Source organism: Eubalaena glacialis, chromosome 20 (assembly GCF_028564815.1).
Source record: "Eubalaena glacialis isolate mEubGla1 chromosome 20, mEubGla1.1.hap2.+ XY, whole genome shotgun sequence".
Taxonomy (NCBI): domain Eukaryota; kingdom Metazoa; phylum Chordata; class Mammalia; order Artiodactyla; family Balaenidae; genus Eubalaena; species Eubalaena glacialis.
The window spans coordinates 4,863,025-4,886,670 of NC_083735.1; the positions used below are offsets into that span (position 1 = coordinate 4,863,025).

The 23,646-nt window shown below is 37.4% G+C and overlaps 1 protein-coding gene across 1 annotated transcript in view; it reads right to left on the reverse strand.

The window, feature by feature from the left end:
• The window catches only part of NEIL3 (nei like DNA glycosylase 3), a 40,228-nt gene that overhangs the window by 12,666 nt on the left and 3,916 nt on the right, over positions 1 to 23,646 (reverse strand). Inside the window, exons 2-6 of the mRNA XM_061177404.1 lie at positions 18,902 to 19,029; positions 11,288 to 11,422; positions 10,768 to 10,981; positions 7,876 to 7,950; positions 6,122 to 6,288 (exon numbers count right to left, since the gene is read on the reverse strand). Of these exons, the coding sequence (XP_061033387.1) occupies positions 6,122 to 6,288; positions 7,876 to 7,950; positions 10,768 to 10,981; positions 11,288 to 11,422; positions 18,902 to 19,029 (719 nt within the window). The remainder of the gene's footprint in view (positions 1 to 6,121; positions 6,289 to 7,875; positions 7,951 to 10,767; positions 10,982 to 11,287; positions 11,423 to 18,901; positions 19,030 to 23,646) is intronic.

Below are 23,646 nucleotides of genomic sequence, written 5' to 3' on the forward strand. Positions count from 1 at the left end.
GAGAGGTTTCTTTGTTCTTCCCAGGTGGATTTCAGGGTTTCCTCATCCATACTATAGCTCCATTGCCGTTAGCACAAATGTGCCCTTTTGCAGCACTTCCATCACAGGGTCCTAATGATCTATTCACTCCCCACATTAGACCCTGAGCACTTCGAGTGACTGTATGCTATTTTCTCTTTGTTTTCCCAGTACCTGGCATATAGTAGACCCTAAGAAAGTAAATAGTACAGAAATGAAAAAGTGAAACAGAAATTATAAAGACTCTAGTAAAAAACAAAGAAACATGTAGTTTCCCCTTAAGGAAACAATACTCACACATGTAAATTACGCTAGCTAGTATATAAAGGAGAGCCAACAATAACTAGTATAGGTATTCAAAGTGTGGTGTGATCAATGAAAACTGGAAAATCTGGGGAGGACTTCGGGAAGGGGTGAAGTAAACTTTTAGTGACTGAAGGAACACAAGAATTTATATCATTACTACTGGGCTTCTCATATTTCAATTTAATTTGAAATGACTTTAAAGTGAAAAAATTTAGTCAATATAAAAAGTGCTCAAATGCTCATCCAGAAAATGAATTGAATATACTTAATTACAGAAATCTCTAAGAGTGGGGCAAATATTACTGGTTTTCAAATGTTTTATTTTGTATACACTTATTTTGCAATGAGTCTTGAGCTGGATGCCAATATAGAGAACAGAACTAGGTCAGGAGGGAGGAGGGAATGCAGGGCCCAGGACATTTCCAGTACAGCACGGCCTCCCTAACTCATAGTAACTCCCAAGTCTCTTTCAGGGAACCCTTGAGGCTTTGAATCCTAGTTTCAAAAAACCTTTGGAATTGACAATGATCTTATTTATATGATAAATAACATGTTTACTTGATAATCTGGAAGAATTTTTTAAAAATTCAAAAGCTATCAATTCACAGAAAACAAATACATATGGAACATTAATCACTTATTCAGTAGACAAATATATACTGAATGTACTCTATCTTCCAGATCCAGTGTTATACTTTTGATCAAATAAATGTACACCTATAACATTAAAAATAAGAAACCCACAAATCTGTGTAATATAACATATTATTTAAACATATTTCAGATCTCTATGATAGTAAAGTGGGATGAGAAAGCTGAGAAAAAGGGGATATGGTGTGGCTTAGAGAAAAGTAATCGATAATGAAAGGTGATGAAGAAAATGAAACACAGGAACAAGGAGAAAAAAAAAAGATAGCTGCAAATATATTTATGAAGACATAATGGGGATCTGGACCACATCATCTCCATCCCAGGGCCCTGAGCTCTCCACAGACAAGATGGCACCTCACTCCTCCTTTGTTCTTTTCTATATACTTTTTCAGTGAACTGATCCTGCTTTAATACTTCAACTAAGAACACGGGTAGTAACACTCAAGCCATCATCTCCCACCCTCTTCCCACCCTATGTGGACTATCTAGTCCACATACCCAAAACTTAATTTCTCTCTTCCATTCTACCCATCTTTCCCACGTCTATACAGTGAAAATTTCTGTTTTTGGGCCTGGAACTTTTTGCTTTATCCTCCATAGCAAACCTCTCACAATACTTGCTGGCATTAAAATTTTCTTCAAGTACCTATTTTTTCCTCCACTTCCAGTGTCTTGACCTCAGGACTGGAAACCATCTCTCGCCCATTACACTACACAACTTTCACACCTGTTTCTTCATTTCCCATCCTAATTATGCTATAATCAGTTAAAAAGTCCTTAATCTACTGGTTCAGGTAAGACATTAGCCATCTCCAGAACTACTACTGATTCCTACTAGTTGATCCCATCCTACCTGCAAAACTAGCTTTTGCTATTTAACAAACTTGGAGACTTCGTTTGGCTCCAGCACTGTTATCATCAATGATTCAAGGTTTGTGGCAATGCTCCTTCTTTCCAAGTAAATAATGTCTGTTTGCTCATTTATTTAGCCAAAATTCTTTTTTTTTTTAAACATCTTTATTGGAGTATAATTGCTTTACAAACTTGTTAGTTTCTGCTGTATAACAAAGTGAATCAGCTATACGCATACATATATCCCCATATCCCCTCCCTCTTGCATCTCCCTCCCACCCTCCCTATCCCACCCCTCTAGGTGGTCACAAAGCACGGAGTTGATCTCCCTGTGCTATGTGGCTGCTTCCCACTAGCCATCCATTTTACATTTGGTACTGTGTATATGTCAATGTTACTCTCTCACTTCGTCCCAGCTTACCCTTCCCCGTCCCCGTGTCCTCAAGTCCATTCTCTACATCTGCATCTTTATTCCTGTCCTGCCGCTAAGTTCATCAGAACCATGCTTTTTTTTTTTTTTTAGATTCCATATATATGTGTTAGCATACAGTATCTGTTTTTCTCTTTTTGACTTACTTCACCCTGTATGACAGACTCTAGGTCCATCCACCTCACTACAAATAACTCAATTTCGTTTCTTTTTATGGCCAAGTAATATTCCATTGTATATACGTGCCACATCTTCTTTATCCATTCATCTGTCAATGGACACTTAGGTTACTTCCGTCCTGGCTAGTGTAAATAGAGCTGCAATGAACATTGTGGTACATGACTCTTTTTGATTATGATTTTCTCAGGGTATATGCCCAGTAGTGGGATTGCTGGGACATATGGTAGTTCTATTTTTAGTTAAGGAACCTCCATACTGTTCTCCATAGTGGCTGTATCAATTTACATTCCCACCAACAGTGCAAGAGGTTTCCCTTTTCTCCACACCCTCTCCAGCATTTAATGTTTCTAGATTTTTTGATGATGGCCATTCTGACTGGTGTGAGGTGATACCTCATTGTAGTTTTGATTTGCATTTCTCTAATGATTAGTGTTGTTGAGCATCCTTTCATGTGTTTGTTGGTAATCTGTATATCTTCTTTGGAGAAATGTCTATTTAGGTCTTCTGTCCATTTTTGGATTGGGTTGTTTGTTTTTTGATATTGAGCTGCATGAGTTGCTTGTAAATTTTGGAGATTAATCCTTTCTCAGTTGCTTTGTTTGCACATATTTTCTCCCATTCTAAGGGTTGTCTTTTCGTCTTGTTGATGGTTTCCTTTGTTGTGCGAAAGCTTTTAAGTTTCATTAGGTCCCATTTGTTTATTTTTGTTTTTATTTCCATTTCTCTAGGAGGTGGGTCAAAAAGGATCTTGCTGTGATGTATGTCATAGAGTGTCTGCCTATGTTTTCCTCTAAGAGTTTTATAGGGTCTGGCCTTACATTTAGGTCTTAAATCCATTTTGAGTTTATTTTTGTGTATGGTGTTAGGAGGTGTTCTAATTTCATTCTTTTACATGTAGCTGTCCAGTTTTCCCAGCATCACTTATTGAAGAGGCTGTCTTTTCTCCATTGTGTATTCTTGCCTCCTTTATCAAAGGTAAGATGACCATATGTGTGTGGGCTTATCTCTGGGCTTTCTATCCTGTTCCATTGATCTATATTTCTGTTTTTATGCCAGTACCATACTGTCTTGATTACTGTCGCTTTGTAGTATAGTCTGAGTCTGGGAGCCTGATTCCTCCAGCTCCGTTTATCTTTCTTTTTCAAGATTGCTTTGGCTATTCAGGGTCTTTTGTGTTTCCATGCAAATTGTGAAATTTTTTGTTCTAGTTCTGTGAAAAATGCCATTGGTAATTTGATAGGGATTGCATTGACTCTGTAGATTGCTTTGGGTAGTACAGTCATTTTCACAGTGCTGATTCTTCCAATCCAAGAACATGGTATATCTCTCCATCTGTTTGTATCATCTTTAATTACTTTCATCAGTGTCTTGTAGATTTCTGCATACAGGTCTTTTGTCTGCTTAGGTAGGTTTATTCCTAGGTATTTTATTCTTTTTGTTGCAGTGGTAAATGGGAGTGTTGCCTTAATTTCTCTTTCAGATTTTTCATCATTAGTGTATAGGAATGCAAGAGATTTCTGTGCATTAATTTTGTATCCCGCTACTCTACCAAATTCATTGATTAGCTCTAATAGTTTGTATGTTATTTGCTGCTTTTCCCTTGCTGCTTTCAATATTTTTTCGTCGTATTTAATTTTTGATAGTTTCATTAATATGTGTCTCAGTGTGTTTCTCTTTGGGTTTATCCTGTATGGTACTCTCTGTGTTTCCTGGACTTGATTGACTATTTCCTTTCCCACGTTAGGGAAGTTTTCGACTATAATCTCTTCAAATATTTTCTCAACCCCCCTTTTTTTTCTCTTCTTCTTCTGGGACTGCTATACTTCGAATGTTGGTTCGTTTAATGTTGTCCCAGAGGTCTCTTGAGACTGTCCTCAATTCTTTTCATTGTTTTTTCTTTTCTGCTCTCTGGCAGTTATTTCCACTGTTTTATCTTCCAGCTTACTTATCTGTTCTTCTGCCTCAGTTATTCTGCTACTGGTTCCTTCTAGAATATTTTTAATTTCAGTAATTGTGTTGTTCATCTCTGTTTGTTTGCTCTTTAGTTCTTCTAGATCCTTGGTAAGTGTTTCTTGCATTTTCTCTATTCTATCTCCCAGATTTCGGATCATCTTTACTATCAATACTCTGAACTCTTTTTCAGTTAGGTTGCCTATTTCGTCTTCATTTATTTGGTCTTGTAGGTTTTTACCTTGCTCCTTCATCTGTAACATATTTTTCCGTGGTTTCCTCTTTTTTGTTTGTTTGTTTCCTCTTTTTGATAGGTGGTGCTGTATTCCTGTCTTACTGGTTGTTTGGCCTGAGACGTCCAGCACTGGAGTTTGCAGGCAGTTGGATAGATCCAGGTCTTGGTGCTGAGATGAGGACCTCCAGGAGGCCTTACTCTGATTAATATTCCCTGGGGTCTGAGGTTCTCTGTCAGTCCAGTGGTTTGGACTTGGAGCTTCCACCATAGGAGCTTGGTCCCGACCTCTGGCCTGAGAACCAACATCTTGCAAGCTTCGTGGTGTGGTTAAAAAAAAAAAAAAAAAAAAAAAAAAGAGAAAGAAAAAAGGAGCAGTACAATATCAAAGAATAAAAAGCAAAATAAAATTAGAATGATAAAAAATACATTAAGAGAAATAAAAGTATAATTGAAACAACCAGTCACTGGGGGTTCCTCCCATCCCCTTAGGTGTCTGTGGTCTCCCACCGGTGCCTGGTAGGTGCCCTAGCTGTGCGGGGCCGCAAATTCCGCATCCTCGTAGTACGCCATCTTGACCCCGTCCCCCTATCTCTTTAAAATAAACTTCAAATTACACTTTTTCTATGAGATTTTCCCAACCTTTTGTATACCTATAAACTTCTAACATCCCCCAAACTTTTGTAGCACTTTATGTGCTTCATGTCTGTACTGGTTATTTTGGCTTGTGATCACATATAGTTCAGCTCCTTTATATTGTTAATATTAGCCAGCCTTCCCCAAAGGGACGTACGGCCTCTTACCGGGGTAAGTGTACACTGCGGAAAAGGAAACTGTCAAAGCGTTGAGGACTACTGGACACTGGTTCTGCACTGACACTAATTCCAGGAGACCCAGGAGCGCCACTGCGCTCTGCCAGTCAGAGCAGGGGCTTGTGGAGGTCAGGTGATCAATGGGGTTTTAGTTCAAGTTCATCCCACAGCGGGTCCAGTGGGGCCCTGAGCCCATCCTGTGGTTACTTCCCCAGCTCTGGAATGCAGAATGGGAACAGCCTTACTCAGCCACTGGCTGAATCACCACACAAGTGCTTAGTAAGTAGTCGGCTGTTTCACCAAGAAGACTGCAATTTTGTACAGAGAGCTTGCTAATGTTTTATAATATTATTTCAAAAGCAAGAACTTTTGAAAATACTTGCATTTTTCCAATTACTGACAAAACTACACCTCCTGGTAATCACTTTACAAATAAGATGAAAGTCAAAGCCTGGATATTAACATCAAAGTTAGAGATTTTCTACTGAATTCAGAAGAGGCTCATAAATCATCTTCAGCTCATTCTGGTTTTTGGATGATATTATTTACTATTTCCTTCCAAGGGTTCAAATACTTGTGAGTTATGTTCTGTTCTTAATAGCCTGATAGCTATTCAACTATGTTCTCTTATTAATAGCGTTTTTGTTAGAGAATTAGGGCAAACAGTACACTTTAAATTAGATTTCTCACCATATGTCAGCATGTTGAGGATTTTCCTTCTGACAGTGAGGACAGAAATATGTCATTCTCTTATTCTCCCCTAAGCGACACACAGTTATTTTGCAGCAGCACTGACCACAGTTAGGACGCTTGTAAACCTTATAGTGGTTAGAGACAGCAGATCCTGCTTTGTGGCACTAAAAACAAACAAACAAACAAACATTACAATGTTATCTACAAAATAGTATTGAAAGATATATTCTTAAAAGTCATTTCTAAAAATAATTTGTTAAAAATGTACATATGTTTATACATATGTCCTCATAATCTTTTCTTTCATCTGAGAAAAAGGTATTGACAAGATTCAGCAACATTTGTCAAATAAGATTTGTGTGAAATAATTAAGTCATTATTTTATAACTTATTAGTATTCAAAATTGTTCTTTGCATGGCTTTACCCTCCTATCTAAATGGGATAAAAAAGTTCTATAATTTAAAATGTCTTTCATGCTTTTAAGGTTTTTATAATTAAACATAATTATGTGGTTATATGAAAAAGACTAGATTAGCTTTAAATCTGATTATTTTTAGAACACTGAAGCTGCTCACTTTGTTTCAAGTCAAAAAATTTACTCCTGGGGAGAAACACTTAACAAGATCATCTTCTTTGTTGACCTGAAAAGGGACAGTTTTTTGTTTTTAATCTTACAGATTCACTGAAAAAGAAAAATTTAAATGCCATCTTAGCAGCGAACATGTTCTGTTTTGGCATAAGTTCTATTTCAAAAGACACTGATATTCTCTGTCACGGTTTTATTCTACTCACATACAGTTAAAGCTCCTACAAAGAGAATGTTAGGGATTTACATCAGCAGTGTGAAAATTTAAAAGCCCAGAAATATGGTGGATCATATTACAAGCTGAAAATTACAGGAACAACTCATATTAATTTAAGCAAATATTTAAATACCCATCTTAATCTGAGCAGAACATGGCTAGGTATCTGTAATCGTCTTTCCCTAGAAGAATAAGTGAGCATATGTAATATTAAAATAGCCATCGATACTCAGGACAGGTATGTAAAGCAAGAGGCTCATTAACACTTTAGGCCAATTAATGAAGAAGCCTACAATACCTGACTTTCTAACAGTAGTAAAAACAAACATTTTGAATACAGGAAATGGACTGTAGAGAAAAGAAGACATATTTATGATACTTCATTTAAAGACAAAATGTGTTTACTTAACTCTATATATGCAAATATATGTATATATATACAACTTTCAAAATTTACAGTTTAGTGAGGACTTATTCTCAAAACAGTCTCTGTGGTAGATAGAGAAGTATTATCATCCCATTTTACAGATAAAGAAACTAAATCTAAATTAAGTTACCTAAATAATATCAACCACACTGTTGGTAAGTGGCAAAATCTGATTGAACTGAAGTCTATATTTATCCCAAAGTATTGAATCTCTCCCTAGGCTACCTATACGTTACTTTTATATATCCAAAATTAGAACAAGAGTCTGAGTAAGTAAAATGCTAACACAGCTGTCCCCCAACTTAGTGTAAAGATAATTTAATATAATTAGAGTTAGACAAGTTTGGACCGACCTGTGACCTAAAATTTCAAGGCATTAATTATGCCCATAACATGTCACTCTCCCCTAATGCACCGCTATGCTCTTACCACTAGATGGCTACACACAGCCTTGACATTGCTGGTGCAATCAAAGGGAAATAACTGACATTTTACATGGTTGAAAAATTTTTGCTCTTACCCTGTAAAAAAGAAGGCTGAAATCACGTATCATTTTCACAAGATGATGAGTCTGTTCATGTGTTAACTGACAAACCTTAAAATAGAAAAACAACTCAGGAGAGTTTCATAATTTGTTCATTATTGTAGACAAACAATACCACTTGCCAGTTCTACCTAAGAGAACTTGAAATAGATTTGAAATATATGCATCTCTTCTAAAACTCATGTATCTATTCAGTGTTATTAACAGTGTATATTTTTAAGTGATGGTACTACAGATAAAAAATACCATTCTCCAACTTATTTACAAAACAGAACTAGACCCACAGACACAGAAAACAAACTTATGGTTACCAAAGGGGCGAGCCGGGGGTGGGGTGGGAGATAAATTAGGACTTTGGGATTAATGGGTACACACGACTATATAGAAAATAGATAAACAACAAGGACCTACTGTATAGCACAGGGAACTATACTCAGTATCTTTATTTTTTTTAAGATTTATTTTTTTTTGATGTGGACCATTTTTATAGTCTTCATTGAATTTTTTACAATATTGCTTCTGTTTGATGTTTTGGTTTTTTGGCCACGAGGCATGTGGGATCTTAGCTCTCCAACCAGGGATCGAACCCGCACCCCCTGCATTGGAAGGCTTAGTCTTAACCACTGGACCGCCACGAAGTCCCCTCAGTATCTTTTAATAACCTATAATGGAAAAGATTCTGAAAAAGAATACATATATGTGTATAACTGAATCACTCTGCTGTACAGTTGAAACTAACACAACATTGCCAATTAACTATACCTCAATTTTAGAAAAATTCAAAAAAGGAAAAATACCATTCTTATAAACTTTAATTCTAAATTCAAATATTTCTTGAATATCTATTCTGTACTGGACATCTTCAAAGTCCCAGCATTGCCTATCAGCCACCTTGAAAAGTCTTGCAGGAGAAAAAGGAAAGGAAAAAAAAAAAAAAAAAAAAGACCTGAAAGAAGGGACAAACCAGGTACAGGAGCAGATGATCACCAAGGTCACTATCAAGCTTTAAAAAGATATGAACTTATAGACATGCTTTAATATTAAAGTACTTGTTAACACATGGAAGAACTCAGAAACAGACCTTACTGAAGAATTTTTTTGTGACACAGCCTAGCATAAACCTCAGGGTCACCCTTTGCAGAATTCATTATCATTTGGCACATGTAGTTTCAATAGTAATTCCAGAAGAAATTCTAAAGACTCAACCTTTGTTGTGTGTATATGAATACACATGTATATCTTTATACAACAGAAACAAATTTATCAGTGCCTATAAAATCTAAAACATCTAATCAACATAATCCTTCTAAAAGTATTATCTATTTTTTCATTTATTTAAAGTTTAAAACATATGTACTTCTCAAATTCATTTATTTCTTACCACATCTTATGTAGTACGTTCAGTCACATCTTAAAAGGCTAGATTATACTTTTTCAATCATTGTCCGTGTGCTTTTAGGGGGCTAATAGCTAAGCTTCAGAAATACTAATTTTTAACCCCCTCACGCATTACGGCCAAACGATCTTTACTAGATGAATGGCCGGCTGGACGTACTGATAAAAAGTAAATTGTCAGTTTATCAAAGATAATAACAATGTTCTGGTCAACAACACTCTGGGTACTTTTTTCAAAAACATTTTCCATAGAGTTCTAGATGATTTTAAAAAGCTCATAAGCTCATTCGTGTTAAAATTCTGTTTCATTATTCCCATATTACAGAAATTTGACTAGCTTGTTCCAAGTGTCAAAAAACAGAACCAAATCTACAACAATTATTAACTGGTTTCTTTGAAAACTTATTTCCTACTGATCTGAATTTTATAAAAACTCTCTGGGAAGCAGTTACACAAAATAAATAGGTACCTTTGGAATCACGTAAAAGATGGTTTAGTTAATAGAGACTATTTGGGTCTGGATAAAAGCCCTGATGTAGCTTTCTTCCCTGTAAACTAAAATATATGTATCCTTCCACCTGGGTTTGAGTTCTAACTGCTCTGACCTTCTTACAACTTGGTCCTATTATTAATCACCATCCCTTTTTTTTTTTTTTTTTTTTTTAACAATTTTAACCTCTCCCTCTCGGCCAGTTTGTTTTTTTTCTCCCAACATATGAATAAGTTCATGTCACTCCAGTTGAAGAACAAGAAAAAAAAAACCCTAAAAATCCAGTTCTTGTCCCAACTTCTCCATCCAGCAGTCTAATATTTTCCCTTCGCTCTAATCTAAGCTATTTTAACAATTACTGTAAGTTTTGTTTCCATTTCCTCACCAATCACTTATTCCTTATTCTCTGCTACCTGACTTCCATTCTTACCATTGCACCAAAACAGCATCTTCTAATGTCATATTCATGGTACAAACAGGAATATATGAGTGTGTGTAGAGTGTGAATTTAATATGCCAGATAGTAAAAGAAAGTTGTGAGCTTAGCTCATTCATACATTCAAGAAATATTTCTTTAATGCCTTCCAAATGCCAGACACTGTATTCTAGATACTTGGATGCATCAACGAGCCAAATAGACACCTTCCTCCTAAGGGACTGTGTTCCAGCAGAAGTCAGATCCTAAACAATATATATAACAGGTAAGGATCAGGCTACATCTGAAGGTGATCAGTGGTGTGGAGAAAAATAAAAAGAAAGCAAGTTATGGAAGCCTGGGAGGAAGAAGTGGGTGGCAGGGATGCACACAGCAATTTTAAAAAGAGAGGCCAGGGTTGGCCTCACGGAGAAGCTGACGTGAGCGAAGACCCCGGAAGTCTGTCTGGGGAGCATGTGTTACTGCCATGCCGATTTAAGTGTTCCACGCTGGTCCCTTCACAGTATTTAAAAATACAGAAATCATTTAAAAACTACTTAAAACCTACTTTAACAGCAGGATGGAGACCACTGTCAAAGAGAGCTTCATTTTTGATGATGTTTCCCACCCCGGGCAACACTTTCTGATCCATTAACACGTCACATAGCATCCGTCCTCTCTGCTTTTTCACTTCACTTTCTGCTCTTGAGAAACTAAAGTTAGGTGAACATACATCTAATTCTTCCATCATTCTTATTCTCTGTTGGCTTTCTGCTGAGTTTCTATAGAAAGGAATAGAAAACACGTTAATCATGTGCCTGGTTACAAGTCACAAAGTGTCATTTAAAATGATCTTTGATATAAACATAAACACTTCATGTTAACCAGCTTATGAGAGTTATATAGCCAAACAATGACGACCCTAACAAAACATGTTACTTGAAGAATCTTTTAACATGACGTTTTATCAGTTATAAACTACTTTTAAAATGTTTATTTATTTATTTTCACATGTGACATCCCAAACCCAACTGCAGAGCCAACTTTGCAGTTTTGCAGCTGAAGCAATTTTTAATTCAATCTTTTACCTGATTTCTACTGATGAGTCAAAGAAACAAATCAGATCTTTGGTGAGCTGTACTTCAAAAACAGGAGAAAGTCCATTTTTATTTTTAGACTTAACTGGATTAATCACGAGGGAGCCTTTCATTCCAAAATGAATCCTAGAACAAAAGCAAACCCATCTTTGAGCGGCAGTAAGTATATCATGCATGAAGTCTTTGTTCCTTCACTTTTTGGAATATAAGCAAACAAATGTTAGTCACAATAGACACTTCAAGGGCACAAAATGATAGCTAATATCATATTTTTCTGTTAATGGCTTTGTATCCGTATAAAACTAGATATGGCAATCATTTTTTCAACTCACAAAGAAAATAAGTTCCTAGAGAAATAATAAGGCCCTGACAATAAGCCCAAGAAAACACACCCCTGGTTCTCTTTTCTTGTCAGATGAGGTATCTTTTATTCACACAACAGTCTACTGTCTCTCAGCTTTTTCTCTGATTCAAAGGCTTGGGGTGAGATAAGGCTAAATTTAAACTGCCTATAGTTGGTGTTTTTATGAATTCTACAAAGCCACCAACATTCACTTTCCTTATTTCTAGCCACAGTAGATTGGAAATGTTTACCTATTCCAAAATGAGATCTATAGTTTAAGACACTTACTCTTTTCTACCCCCCTGCTTTGGGATAACACAGTGAAACAATTTTTTGCAAAATCTTTCATATTAAAAGAAAAGAGAACAAGTCAAAATGCTATTGTCTTCAATTCTTTTAGTTTCCTTCTACCTTTATATGTATTGGGAAGAGGGGATTTATAAATATTTACGGTTAACTTGAAAGCCACAATGCAGTGATGAAAAATTCATAGCCTTTCAGTTTTTATAGGATTGATTAGCATGTCCAGTTTAAAAGAGAGGGAAAAAAAAAGTGGTTTTATGAGACTTCTGATGATGAAGATCAGAAATGATTCTCAAGATGAAATATTGTTTTCTGCCTTTCAAATCCTTCTCCTTATAGCTTTGTTGAGTTAATAAATATGGCTCTTTTGGCAGCAAATGTTACTGCTCTGTGCTTCTAATTCCAAAGCACCATGTTATAGTATTGTACAAGGTTAACCAGTCTAACTTTAAAGATGTGGGTTTTAAACTCTGTGTGCCCTACTATCAATCATAAATGCATTTTACATGCCCCATAGTTCTTGACAGGAAAAATGTGTGCCTGTAAGTACTCCATAATTTAGCTTATGGAGGTTCAACGCCAGTGAAAGGTGTACAACTGTCATGCCCAGAAGCCATCATACCTAAAATCTTTTCAGCTGCATGGCTCCTAAAGTGGACTCTAAATCCCTTTCTATAATGAAACTGCATCTACATATAAAATCTCAAAGGTTAAGACCCAATTCAAATGCAGGAGTAGCCCCAGTAAGAACCCCAAATCAAATAAGTATGCCTTTTTTTGGTCTTATAAATCTATTTAGGGGGAAATGTGCATAAAAATAACTATTTTTATAATAAATAAATTTTATTTTTATGAATTTTTATGAAATAGAAAAATGTTATGATAACTGAGCCCCAATAAACCAATAAATTTTGTGTTTATTATTAAGTACCCTTTATCTTAAACTAAGAAAAACGTATCAGTACCATGAAAATTTTCAAGGCACAGTAAATACCTGTACTGTTATAACAATTTTCATACTGATGTTTTATAAACTCGGACATATGCCCCTATTAACATTTGCATTCCAGAGTCAGATTTGCTTTCCAAGATTCCTCATTATTATCAAGCCAGTTTAGGAGAATTTTATTAGATCCTTATTTCTATCTCTTGATCCTCTCAAGCTCCGTCCACTCAGAATCCAACTGGTTACCTGAGACCATTCACTCTGCATAACATGACTGCCTGCCCACGGGGGGCTTTAGGCCCAACCGGGAGTGGTCTCTGTCCCTCCCTCTGATCCCATGCCTTTCACACAGCTGATTCGGGAATGGACACCTGGATCAAGCTGGATTCATCAGCGTTTTCCTGAGGAATTTATCTGGGACACAGAGAGATCAGTTTCTCGTTAGGATTGGGAGATCGATCATGGGAGCTGTCTATGGTAATGTGTCCTGACGTGGGCACCAGAAAAGCCGAGAGGCCTGTCTGCAGAGACACAGACGACAGTAGATTTCAGCAGGGAACAGAGTCAAGAAATGCAGACAGTCCTCATGGCGCTTAGTCTTTGCTCCCAGTTCTACCTGAAGCCTGACTGCATTATCTTCCGCTATCAAAAGACACCCATATTCTTATAATAAATAATTAGTAAACTTGTTTAAGTTGGGCTTCTGTCGCTTGCAACCAAAATTCTAATATAAAAATTATGTTCAAACTAAAAATTGAAGTGATAGTAAGAAAATTCCTCTAGTTAGAAATAACTGCCTGAAACAAATCAATAAATAAGACCCAATACTATTTTGACCACCAGCCACATTCTTCCTGGTTATCACTAGCAGAATAATCTGAACATCCTTAACCAAACATAAATAGCATCAACAACAGTACTGTCACAGGTTCAGACTAATGACAACTACACATGCAGACGAGGCAGTTGCTTATGAAAATTATCAAGTGGTCAAAAGTGTCATATGGATACTAGCGTGTAAAATAGTTGAATATGAAGATTGTAAAACTTATGCTGGGAATTCAAAGAAAGAGGTTATAAAAAGAAAGATATGGTCTTAACCACGTTGAAAAGGAAAAAGGGAGTTCTGCTTCTACTTAGGATATGGAAGCTAAAAGTGAATATGGATCCTACCCTAACAAGGAGAGAAAAATCACAGTATTTACAAAATCCTACATTTTCCTGAGCCCATCAGAGACAGGACATTGCAAGCAGCCAGGTGAAATAAATTCCAAAGAGTGACAAGCCCCTCTGTGGAAAGACAGACACACAAATTATTCCATCTGGGGAAGAGTACGGGAGAAAGAGACAGCTACTGTAGAAACGGATAAGAAGAAAACAGCTAATATTTTCAACAAACTTTTAAATAGTGTGGCTAGTATGACGGTTTAGAATCTCTGGAGCCCCAGACACAAGGAGAGTGTGCCCTCACTTGTAAGCTCTTTCCCACGGGCATCCACAAGTTAGCTGCCCACAAGTAAGATGTGAGTCATGGCAGGGGACCTGAAAGAACCACCCTTGGTGACATGGGACCTGCCTGCATGAAACCCTGTCTCCTTGCTTCTTGAACGTGCCTCTTATATGAAGCAGAAGTCTTAGAAAGTTTTAAGATGCTCTAGCCAATAGAGAGGTACAAAGAAAAAGCCGTCTGTCCCTGAAGGAGTAACAGGAAACTTCCTGCAGGCAGAGGAAGTCTTGTGCCAGGTAACAAGGATAAGCAAGCAGTCTGCCACTGGGGAGGGAAGGAAACCCTTCTGCCTCCAGGCCCAGGCCAAGTGCACTGCTGTTAAGAACGCGCGGAAGCCAAAGCCATCTGCCTCTAGGCATGAGGCAGGGAGTCAGCTTCGGCGCAGACTCCCACAGTGACACAACGAGGCACCGGTCCCACGGGAGAGAGCAAGGAAACTCTCTCTCACCTAAGGCCACCTACACAGCGAAGGAAGCATGGCTGCCTTAGGGAGGAGAGGGGCAGCAGCCTTGAGAAAACTGCAACCCTGAGGCCCACATGCTCAGGGCCTGCCCAAAATTAAAGCTGGTCTGGAAGAAACCAGAACCTCTGTCTCCCCATCACGAACCTCTCACTGAGTAACAGGCAACAGCAGTCTGCCACCGGGGGCGGGGGGCGTGGGCTGGGGGACCTGAGTGTGGAGACTCCCTTAGGACAGGAATATGCAGGGTAGGTAGTCAGTAGGTAGCTGACTAAAAAAATGATGATACATCCATAGAGTAGAACACTTTGTGCACATTAAAAATAATAATGTACATTTTGACACTGACCAATACAATACGCATGTTATGTAAAAGGGAAAAATATAAATTAAAATTCCTGTTTATATAAAAATCATAACATGCAATATCATATTATAATTCATGCATATGTAATATAAACTATATATGGTATATATACAATTTATATTTTATCTATGACATTTACAAAAACTGTTGAGTGTTTTTTTTTTAACAGTAGTAATTATAGGTGGTATTTACTTTTTCCTTTAGATACTTTGGAACTATCTTAAGGTTTTACAATTGGCTTATATATGACTTTAAAATATGGGAAAAACTGCAATAAAATGATGTGTACTATGAAAAGAAGCAAGAAAAGGAAAGCGGCAGAACTAGTGACCCTGTAGGCTGTCAGGTGCAGAAGGGAATGTAAATGACTGCGGTAAAGATTTCCATATTTTCTCCAGTTACACATGAAAGCATTATGGTAATTGAAATACAAAATAAAAGCTACTATTTAAAAAATTAAAAATATGTATTTTTCTACCTGTAGATTACTTTAATGGTCAGTTTTCTTAAATTGCAGGTGGCAGAGACCCAACTCAAAAAGTTTAGGCATTAAGGGATATTTGGTAGCTTATGGAGTCTTAGGAAGGCTGAAGAATCACACTGCAGGAAAGGCAAGAATGTGGCTGGATCTTAGGAACAGAGGGCATTAGGGGCTAAAATGCCTCTGGGATTCTCTCTGCTTTATGGAGGCTGGTTGTATTTTCCATCACCTTGTCTTTCTGGACAAGCCAATGGCCACCTACAAGTCTTAAGGCCTCACATCCCCAGCTTTCCTCCATCACAGAGAGCCTAACCTGCCTCAGCTCCAGCTGAGAAAGTTCACAGAAGAACTCGGGTTGACCCAATCGACTACGTAGGAGAGAAAGTTAAGTAAGATTATGCGAAATTCAACTTGAATTCTTTGGTTACTGTGACCAGATGATCAGTTTCCAGAGGAAATGCTGTCCCCAAAAGATAAGTGGGCATGTTGGACAAACAGTAGGTATTCACTACTCTAAAGTATAAAACTTCATTTAGAGTCCTTATCACACTCCAACTTTTCCTAACATGTTATGTGACAGATTACAAAACTATGTTTAAGCTCTAAAACCCTCTTGTAAGTAGCGTTATCACGGATTCCTTAAAGACTTTTCAGCAAACCAGAAAGAACTGTCACATTATCTCTTGCATTTCTCTTTAGAGGATCATATCACTCAAGCTCCAATAAATTACAAAATTGATTATGTATAATGCTTCACTAAAATGGCAAAGCCTCCAAAATATTTCAGATACAGTTGCTGGTCTCTGAGTATGCACGTAATTGCAAACAATTGGAGTCACATACACCATAGTTGGAAACACCAAAGTGTTTTAGAAAAGATATTCATTTAAAATATATATATATAAGTTCACGATATAAGCTGCGTTCATTTTGATTGAAAATAGCAGCTTGTAGGATGGGCATGTCTGGGTCAATAGAGTTACAAATATATGCACACATAGTACCGGCAATACATGCACTCATGGTTAATAGAGATTCTATTCAGTAGTGGGATTGTGAAGGTATAAATTTATTCTTGTTTGTTCATTGTTTCTCAGTTTGCTCTAATGAGTATTTGATACATATTTAACAAAAAATTAAACATGACTCTTTTTCTTTTTGTTACAGATGAAGAGCTTCTGTAAAGTGTTCAGAAAGAGTATAGGTATTAATCACAACTAACACCACATCTGCGCTCCTAAAATAAACGTAGTATATCAAGTCATTTTTATTGTTTTCTAGCACTATTCCAGAGCACTTTGAGCACTTTGATACATCTTTTAGCAACAGAAATAGTCACTGTCTAATTTGTATCTTTCTGAAGTGTGGATTTTACATGGCAGATTCTCTTCCAGAGGGCTAGGCCTGTATTCTACTTTCATAACAAATGAATCCCAGGAAGATTCATGGCCTGGCCGATAAGATGTACTAAATCCATGGGCAATTTCAGTTGTAAGAAGCTACCTATTGAGGGAAAACTGTGATCATTAAGCATGTTTCCTGCTATCGGCTTTCTAAAGAGCAGACCAGCCTGGTGGGGAGGAAACAGAGGTCAGAAATGAAGACTACATTTCTATCTCACGCTCACAGACCTGCAGCCTTACACAGGACCCCATTTCTCTGACACTGTCACCCATCCTCCCAAGAAGCACAGGTTAGGAGAGCATTTTCGCAACTTATGCTAAATTGTGAAAGGGCATACAGGTGACTTTAGGTGGTTCACTTCATATTCGAACAGCTGACCTGCCAATGACCTTGAACCGTTCCGTCATACAGTGGTCAAGGCGGTAGGAATCGCACTGCTCCCCAGCCATATGCGGAGACACGTGCTCGCCAGGGGCGGTACTAGTTCGCTTAGTTTGAGGAAACAACTGCCTTTGTTTAGAACTTCATGCAACACCTGCTGACAGCTCTGCACTGAGAAATGATTCCCCCCTTATCAGTCTGGTGGAGAACACTTGATAAAAACCTCCCTCTCGTGCTACAGAAATAAATCTGCACCTCACAACAGAGAATCAATAACATATCAATGTTTTCAACTATCTTACATGGATCCCATTGTGTCCTACTCTGTTTGGAGCAAAGAATTTTCCATCACATCAATCAATCTATTACCACAATAATGTAGCCTGCAGTACATCACTGCTGCCTGAACCGGGAGGCGTGTGCTGATGCTACCCATTCCAGACTAAGAAAAACCACGAAGGGACAACGCTGTCCAAGGGCAGCAGCTGCTGACAATGAAGAGACCACGTCAAAGGAAAAGCAATCACGTAAAGTCTGAAGTACTCTAAACATGCAATAGATGAGATGCAATAAATAACAATCATAGAGTCATATTATCTCTTTGCAACCATTATTCACCTTCACTTAGAAGCATGGGGTCCAGTAACAGAACTTTTAAGAAGGGGAAAACTGTTTAATATCTTAAGGAAACATTAAAAAAGATTCAAATTTACAGTTTGCAATAGATTAGGCTACACTCCGAGAAGACAGATTTGACAGACATATTAATCCACAGGCCTTTTTTTGTATTTTTTGCAAAAATTAGATAGGTGATTACATACATTTTGACATTTTTATCATTAAGTCAACCAATGTGTTAGCAATGAATTTCCATAAGCACTGTGAAACAGCAGAGAACCGGTTACTTCTGTGGAAAATTTTGAAATCTATAAATAAGTTTTCATTTCTGTACGAGGCTTCAGAGAAAGAAGGAAGAGAGAAAAATGTAAAAATCTAGAGACATTCACACCAAACGAGGAGCTGTCATAAATATAAAGAGAATAATGTCGCTAAATGCAATAAATATTTGGTGAAAATGAGAGGGGAAAAGAGCGCCCTAGGGAGTTTGAGGAGGAGCAAAACAGAGCTGTAGTGCTCTAGCATCCCCTGGGAGGCCCCAGCCAGACTATCATCTTTTTTTAAGAGAAATAAATTGACTAACCCTCCAAGGAATGATGACATCACAATCTATTCTTCTTCTGCTTATTGCTTTCCATGATAGAATCTCAACCTCTTGTATTAGAGCTCTCTTAAAAATGGAGTACTTTCTACGTATTTCAACGTGACATGCAGCAAACTGCAAGAAAAGCCTTCTACACATCTTTAAACACAGAAACACAGAGAGATACGACGTACTATACAGATTTACCTTACCGTAAAGCTTTTGGCCCAAAGTACATAAAGAGCTCCTTCCCCAAAGTTTCCACGCCACTGTAAATGTGTCCATTAAACAGTCTCAAGAAATTCTGGCTGGAGTCTTTATTATTATTCAGTGCAGCAGCCTAGGAGAAAATACATACACATATGTAAACACACACGAACTCAAAACAAAAAGCATAATTTAATTCTTAATCTTTTTATATTACTTCATGCCCAGGTACATCCAATGAGAAGAATAATCTCCAATAAGTCAAGTAACGTAATCAGCTGTTTACATACATTTTGTCAAATTACTAGGCAGTCATTTAAAAAGATAGAGGCCAAATAAAAATTAAGTGGAAAAAGTCACTGGCACACAATCAAAATGAACTTTCTTCCAGGACCATATCACTCTGTGCATATGAAAAGCACAGAAAAATGATGTGAATGTTTTAAAGCTAAAAACTAGGGCACAGAGTCTTTCATTTCCAACGTGCAGCCAAGGTCCTCGGAAGAGCATTCAGATACAAACAGCTAAAAATGGTGGATAAAATATGAAAACAAGACATTTTGACTTGTAAGCCAGTAAGGAAGAATAAGAGGTCACAAGCTAAGCAAAAGTGAGAGAGAACCCCAAAGGTAAGAAGCCAGCTTTTATCAGAAAGGCATTTTACCAGACATAAGGAATGAGAGCTTCAATTTCACGGTCTTGTGGGATACGGGGGATCAGAGATAAAGCCTGGGGTCCCCCTGAGGAGGGGAATCTGATTTGAGGTCTGCGCCTCTCTCCCTCCCCAACTGCAGTGTTCAGAATAAAGGAAAAAGAAACCCACTACTCCTTCCCCCTATCAGCATGCAAAACCAAACAACATATTGTTAGAATTACAACATATGAACTGAACATTATCAAGAAGATCAAGGAAATTATAAACATAAAATCTCAGTCCTTCTGTGGGTGAAAGAAAGGAATGGGTTGAGTTTAGATATCCCTTGAGAAGCCCTGCCAACCTATCATTTTTTTTTTTTAAAGAAATCAATTGACTAGACTTCCAAGTAACAATGACATAGAAAATGATGACATAGATAATGCTCTTTTTCTTAACCTGGGCAGTACGTATACTGGTATCATAAAACTATAAAACAGTTTTAGATACTGTCTGTGAGCAAATCACAACTTTCCTTCCACTTATGTTAGGATGTTACCATTCAGTGATTCTCAGACTTTTGGTTTAGACATCTGTCATCCTATGTATTTAAGATGATATGTTCATTCTATTCTTTATTTGACTAAATTGGTCCTTGTTTAAAAAAAAAAAAAAAAGACACAACTGTAGTATTTAGCTCAAAGGGATAAAGGGATAAGAGATGTTAAAAAGAAGAAAAAAAGATTGCAAGTTGCTAGGGACTAAATTGTGTCCCCTCCAACACTCTTTACGTTGAAATTCTTACCCCCATTGTGACTGTATTTGAAAACAGGGCCTTTAAGAGGTAATTAAGGTTTAATCGGGTCATAAGGGTGGGACCCTGATCCAACAGGATTAGTATCTTTATAAGAAGAGACACCAGAGAACACACTCTCTTCCTCCTGTATACTCAGAGGAAAGGCCATGTGAAAAGAAAGTGGTATCAGCAAACCAGGAAGACAGCTTCACCAGAAACAACTGGCTGGAACCCTGGTCTTAAACTTCTAGCCTCCAGAACTGTAAGGAAATTAATTTCTGTTGTCTAAGCCACACAGTCTGTGGTATTTTGTCATAGCAGCCCAAGCAGATGAAGGCATGAACAGACACTATTCTTCCACTAAATCCATTCACAGTTGTAATGGCTACAGCCAATGCCAAACTTTCCCAACTGCCTGAAGTTCAGAGAACTGGCTTTACATCTCTCCTTTGCAAAATAAGAACTGCGGAATCAATCACAGACTTAGAGAGACCAATGAACGAATGCACAGGAGTAATTAACAGTGACAGCCTTGCAGTTCTGCACGAACCAAAAAACAAACAAACAAACAAAAAACAACAACAAAAACCCTGTGGGAGATTCTAGCATCAGGAACTACAGACACGTGCCACCATGTCCTCAGAACATTTGCCTCCGATTTCTCTTCTCTTTCTTGGATGAACTCTAGTGCCAATCCACTGGACCACCAGGGAAGTCCCAGAATTCGTTTTTTAATACTTGATGAGGTGCTTGGGTTTAAAATGACATGTTAGTATAACCTCTTCCTTGCTCACATGTACTGTGTGTCCCTCTCTCTGGTACTGGAATTTCCCCACTGGAAAGAGGAATCATCTTGAGGTTTTCAACCTGCCAAACCCAGCACAGTGTTTTCACCAACCACTATGATGGGACTGAACAAACTGAATGATGATCTGTCTGTGACTTGTGTTTCTCTCTTATTTGTCCATAAGCTCCTGGGGAAAAGTAACTCTGGTGTTTAATATCCCTGGGAGCCTCACACAATGCCTGGAATTCAGGAAACATCTGTGGGATTAATCAGATCCCTCCTTCTTTCCCTCTTAAAAATGAGTGTGGCTTTAAAATACAGGGTTGCTGTCTTCCCCACCCATCATCCTCATCTTGCTTTACCTTTCCCAAGGTGTCTTGGCAAAAACTTCTACTCTACCACCTGTTTTATCTCCTTTGAAAATTATTAACACCTTAGTCTCTTATTTTCTAATTATCTTCAATGGAGTGAGGCTTAAATATAGGAGGACCAAATTCTCATGACTACCAAAAGCCAGATGGATGTAAAATACTATATTTACCAGAGTTTCCCATAAAGTAAAAAGAACTTTATGGGAAGGTTTAGGAAGAGATTAATGTATTTTCAGCGACCAGTCCCAGCCTGTCCTGGTTTTTATTTAAGATGTTTACTTAGCATTTAAATGGCTGCTTTGAAAACATCTATTCCAATACCTTATTTGGGTTTTGAGAGAGGTGATACAAAAAGATCTTTTTATCCAGTTGTCTATCATGTGAGCACTTGACCAAATCACCTGATTCCCAGTACACTATCTTTTCTAAAATAATCAGCTTTAGATAATATACTCAGGGCAAAATAAAAATTTCAACTTATAATTGCCCATCTCAAGCACCTGCATATATTTTTAACTGTTTTTTAAAAACTCCATTTAGGGGAAATTCTGGTGTACCAGTGATGGTTTGTTCCATTTATTTTGAGAGCGCCTGTGTACAAACTGGGAAAGGCTTTTGCAATAAACCATAGATTTACAAGATATTCACTTGTCCTACTGTGGAATCTGGGGTTATCACCTCTTTGTATAAGCTTCAGCTGTCCAGACAAATTCAAAAATTAATTTCCACAAGCCTTATTTTTGCTGTAACTATACACAATGGCCCAATATATACTTGACTTTCTCATTTTGGCCCTTATAATCCTATTACAGTATTATTTGAACATTTCATCCTTTTTTTTTTTTCCCTGAAATAGGAAAATCTCCTTTGCCACAATTTTAAGTATGATTGAGAAGGGTTCACCTTCCCATTTTCAAGTGGCTTAATATGAAATCGTCAAAACAACATATATCTTCGGAGACAGCGCATGATTTATTGTGCTGATTACCATTTATCCTGCCTATTCATGGGTGAACAAGGAAGATGAACTTTTCAGAACAGAATAAGGCTTTTCCATAGATAAATGTTTCAGCTCTAGTGCAGTTACATATTTTCCCCAGAGAGGGAAAAAATAATACCATATTTACATTCATAGTCTGTCCTCCTTTTTGTCTCCCACATGCTTTACTTTCCTAATACGACGACACTTTCAGTAATCAGAAGTCACTTCTCTACCAATTTAAACCATCAAAGAATCTAATTTTAAAATGGTCTCTAAGCTCCCAAACAGAGGTCTTTAGGTCCTTTCATCAAAATATATTCTACAATTTTGTAAGAGCAGAGGCTATAAGCGCTTACTCAGAGGCTAAATGCTTTATACACAATATGAGGGCACCAAAAGATTACACCCTTTCATAAGGGAATAGGTCATGCCTCTGATAAATGGGTCTGGTGAGACAGCCCTGATGTGGGAGAAAAAGGAACAAACAATTACCAGGACGTTTACTTTACATTGCTAGGCACTAAGCTCAGAGTTTTATATGTCTTCTAATCTAATCCTGACCAAATAAGCAAAGATGTAAGTATAAGCACCTCCAGCTGAGGAAGTAACAAAGGAGCTGGAATTCAAAATCAAGATAATCATATGTTCTTTTCTCTACATCACCCCCAATACTTTGTTGTTTGGTGAAAGCTCCAACGGCCATGGAAAGTCATCTCCCTGAGTTTCCTCATCCCTAAGACTGTTATCTGTTCTCTGTTGACCCTTGTTCCATGACTCCATATAAAGCTGAGTGCTGATAATAATGATCCTGAGTCATTAAGGTGAAACCATTATCAGTATCCACTGAAGAAGGTAAGCAAGTTCTATAATGCAATTTTAAAACCCCTTTTTGGATTTAAACAAGTAAGCTTCATTTAGCTGGAAAACGAATCTCTGTGGATTAGCTCCTTCCTTTACATAATGGCAATAAAAATCAGCTATGATTCTTTCCCCCCACTATGAAGAAGGGAGAGGAGGGAGGAAAACCTTTACTATGTGGCTTCACGAGTTTCTTGTCATAGGAATTTCTATTTAACATACATAACAAAATACATACTCATAAAGAAAGATTCTGAACTGAATTGATTTTTAAATCCTTCATCAAAACTACTTTTGCACTATTCAAAACCTTGCTCTTCTC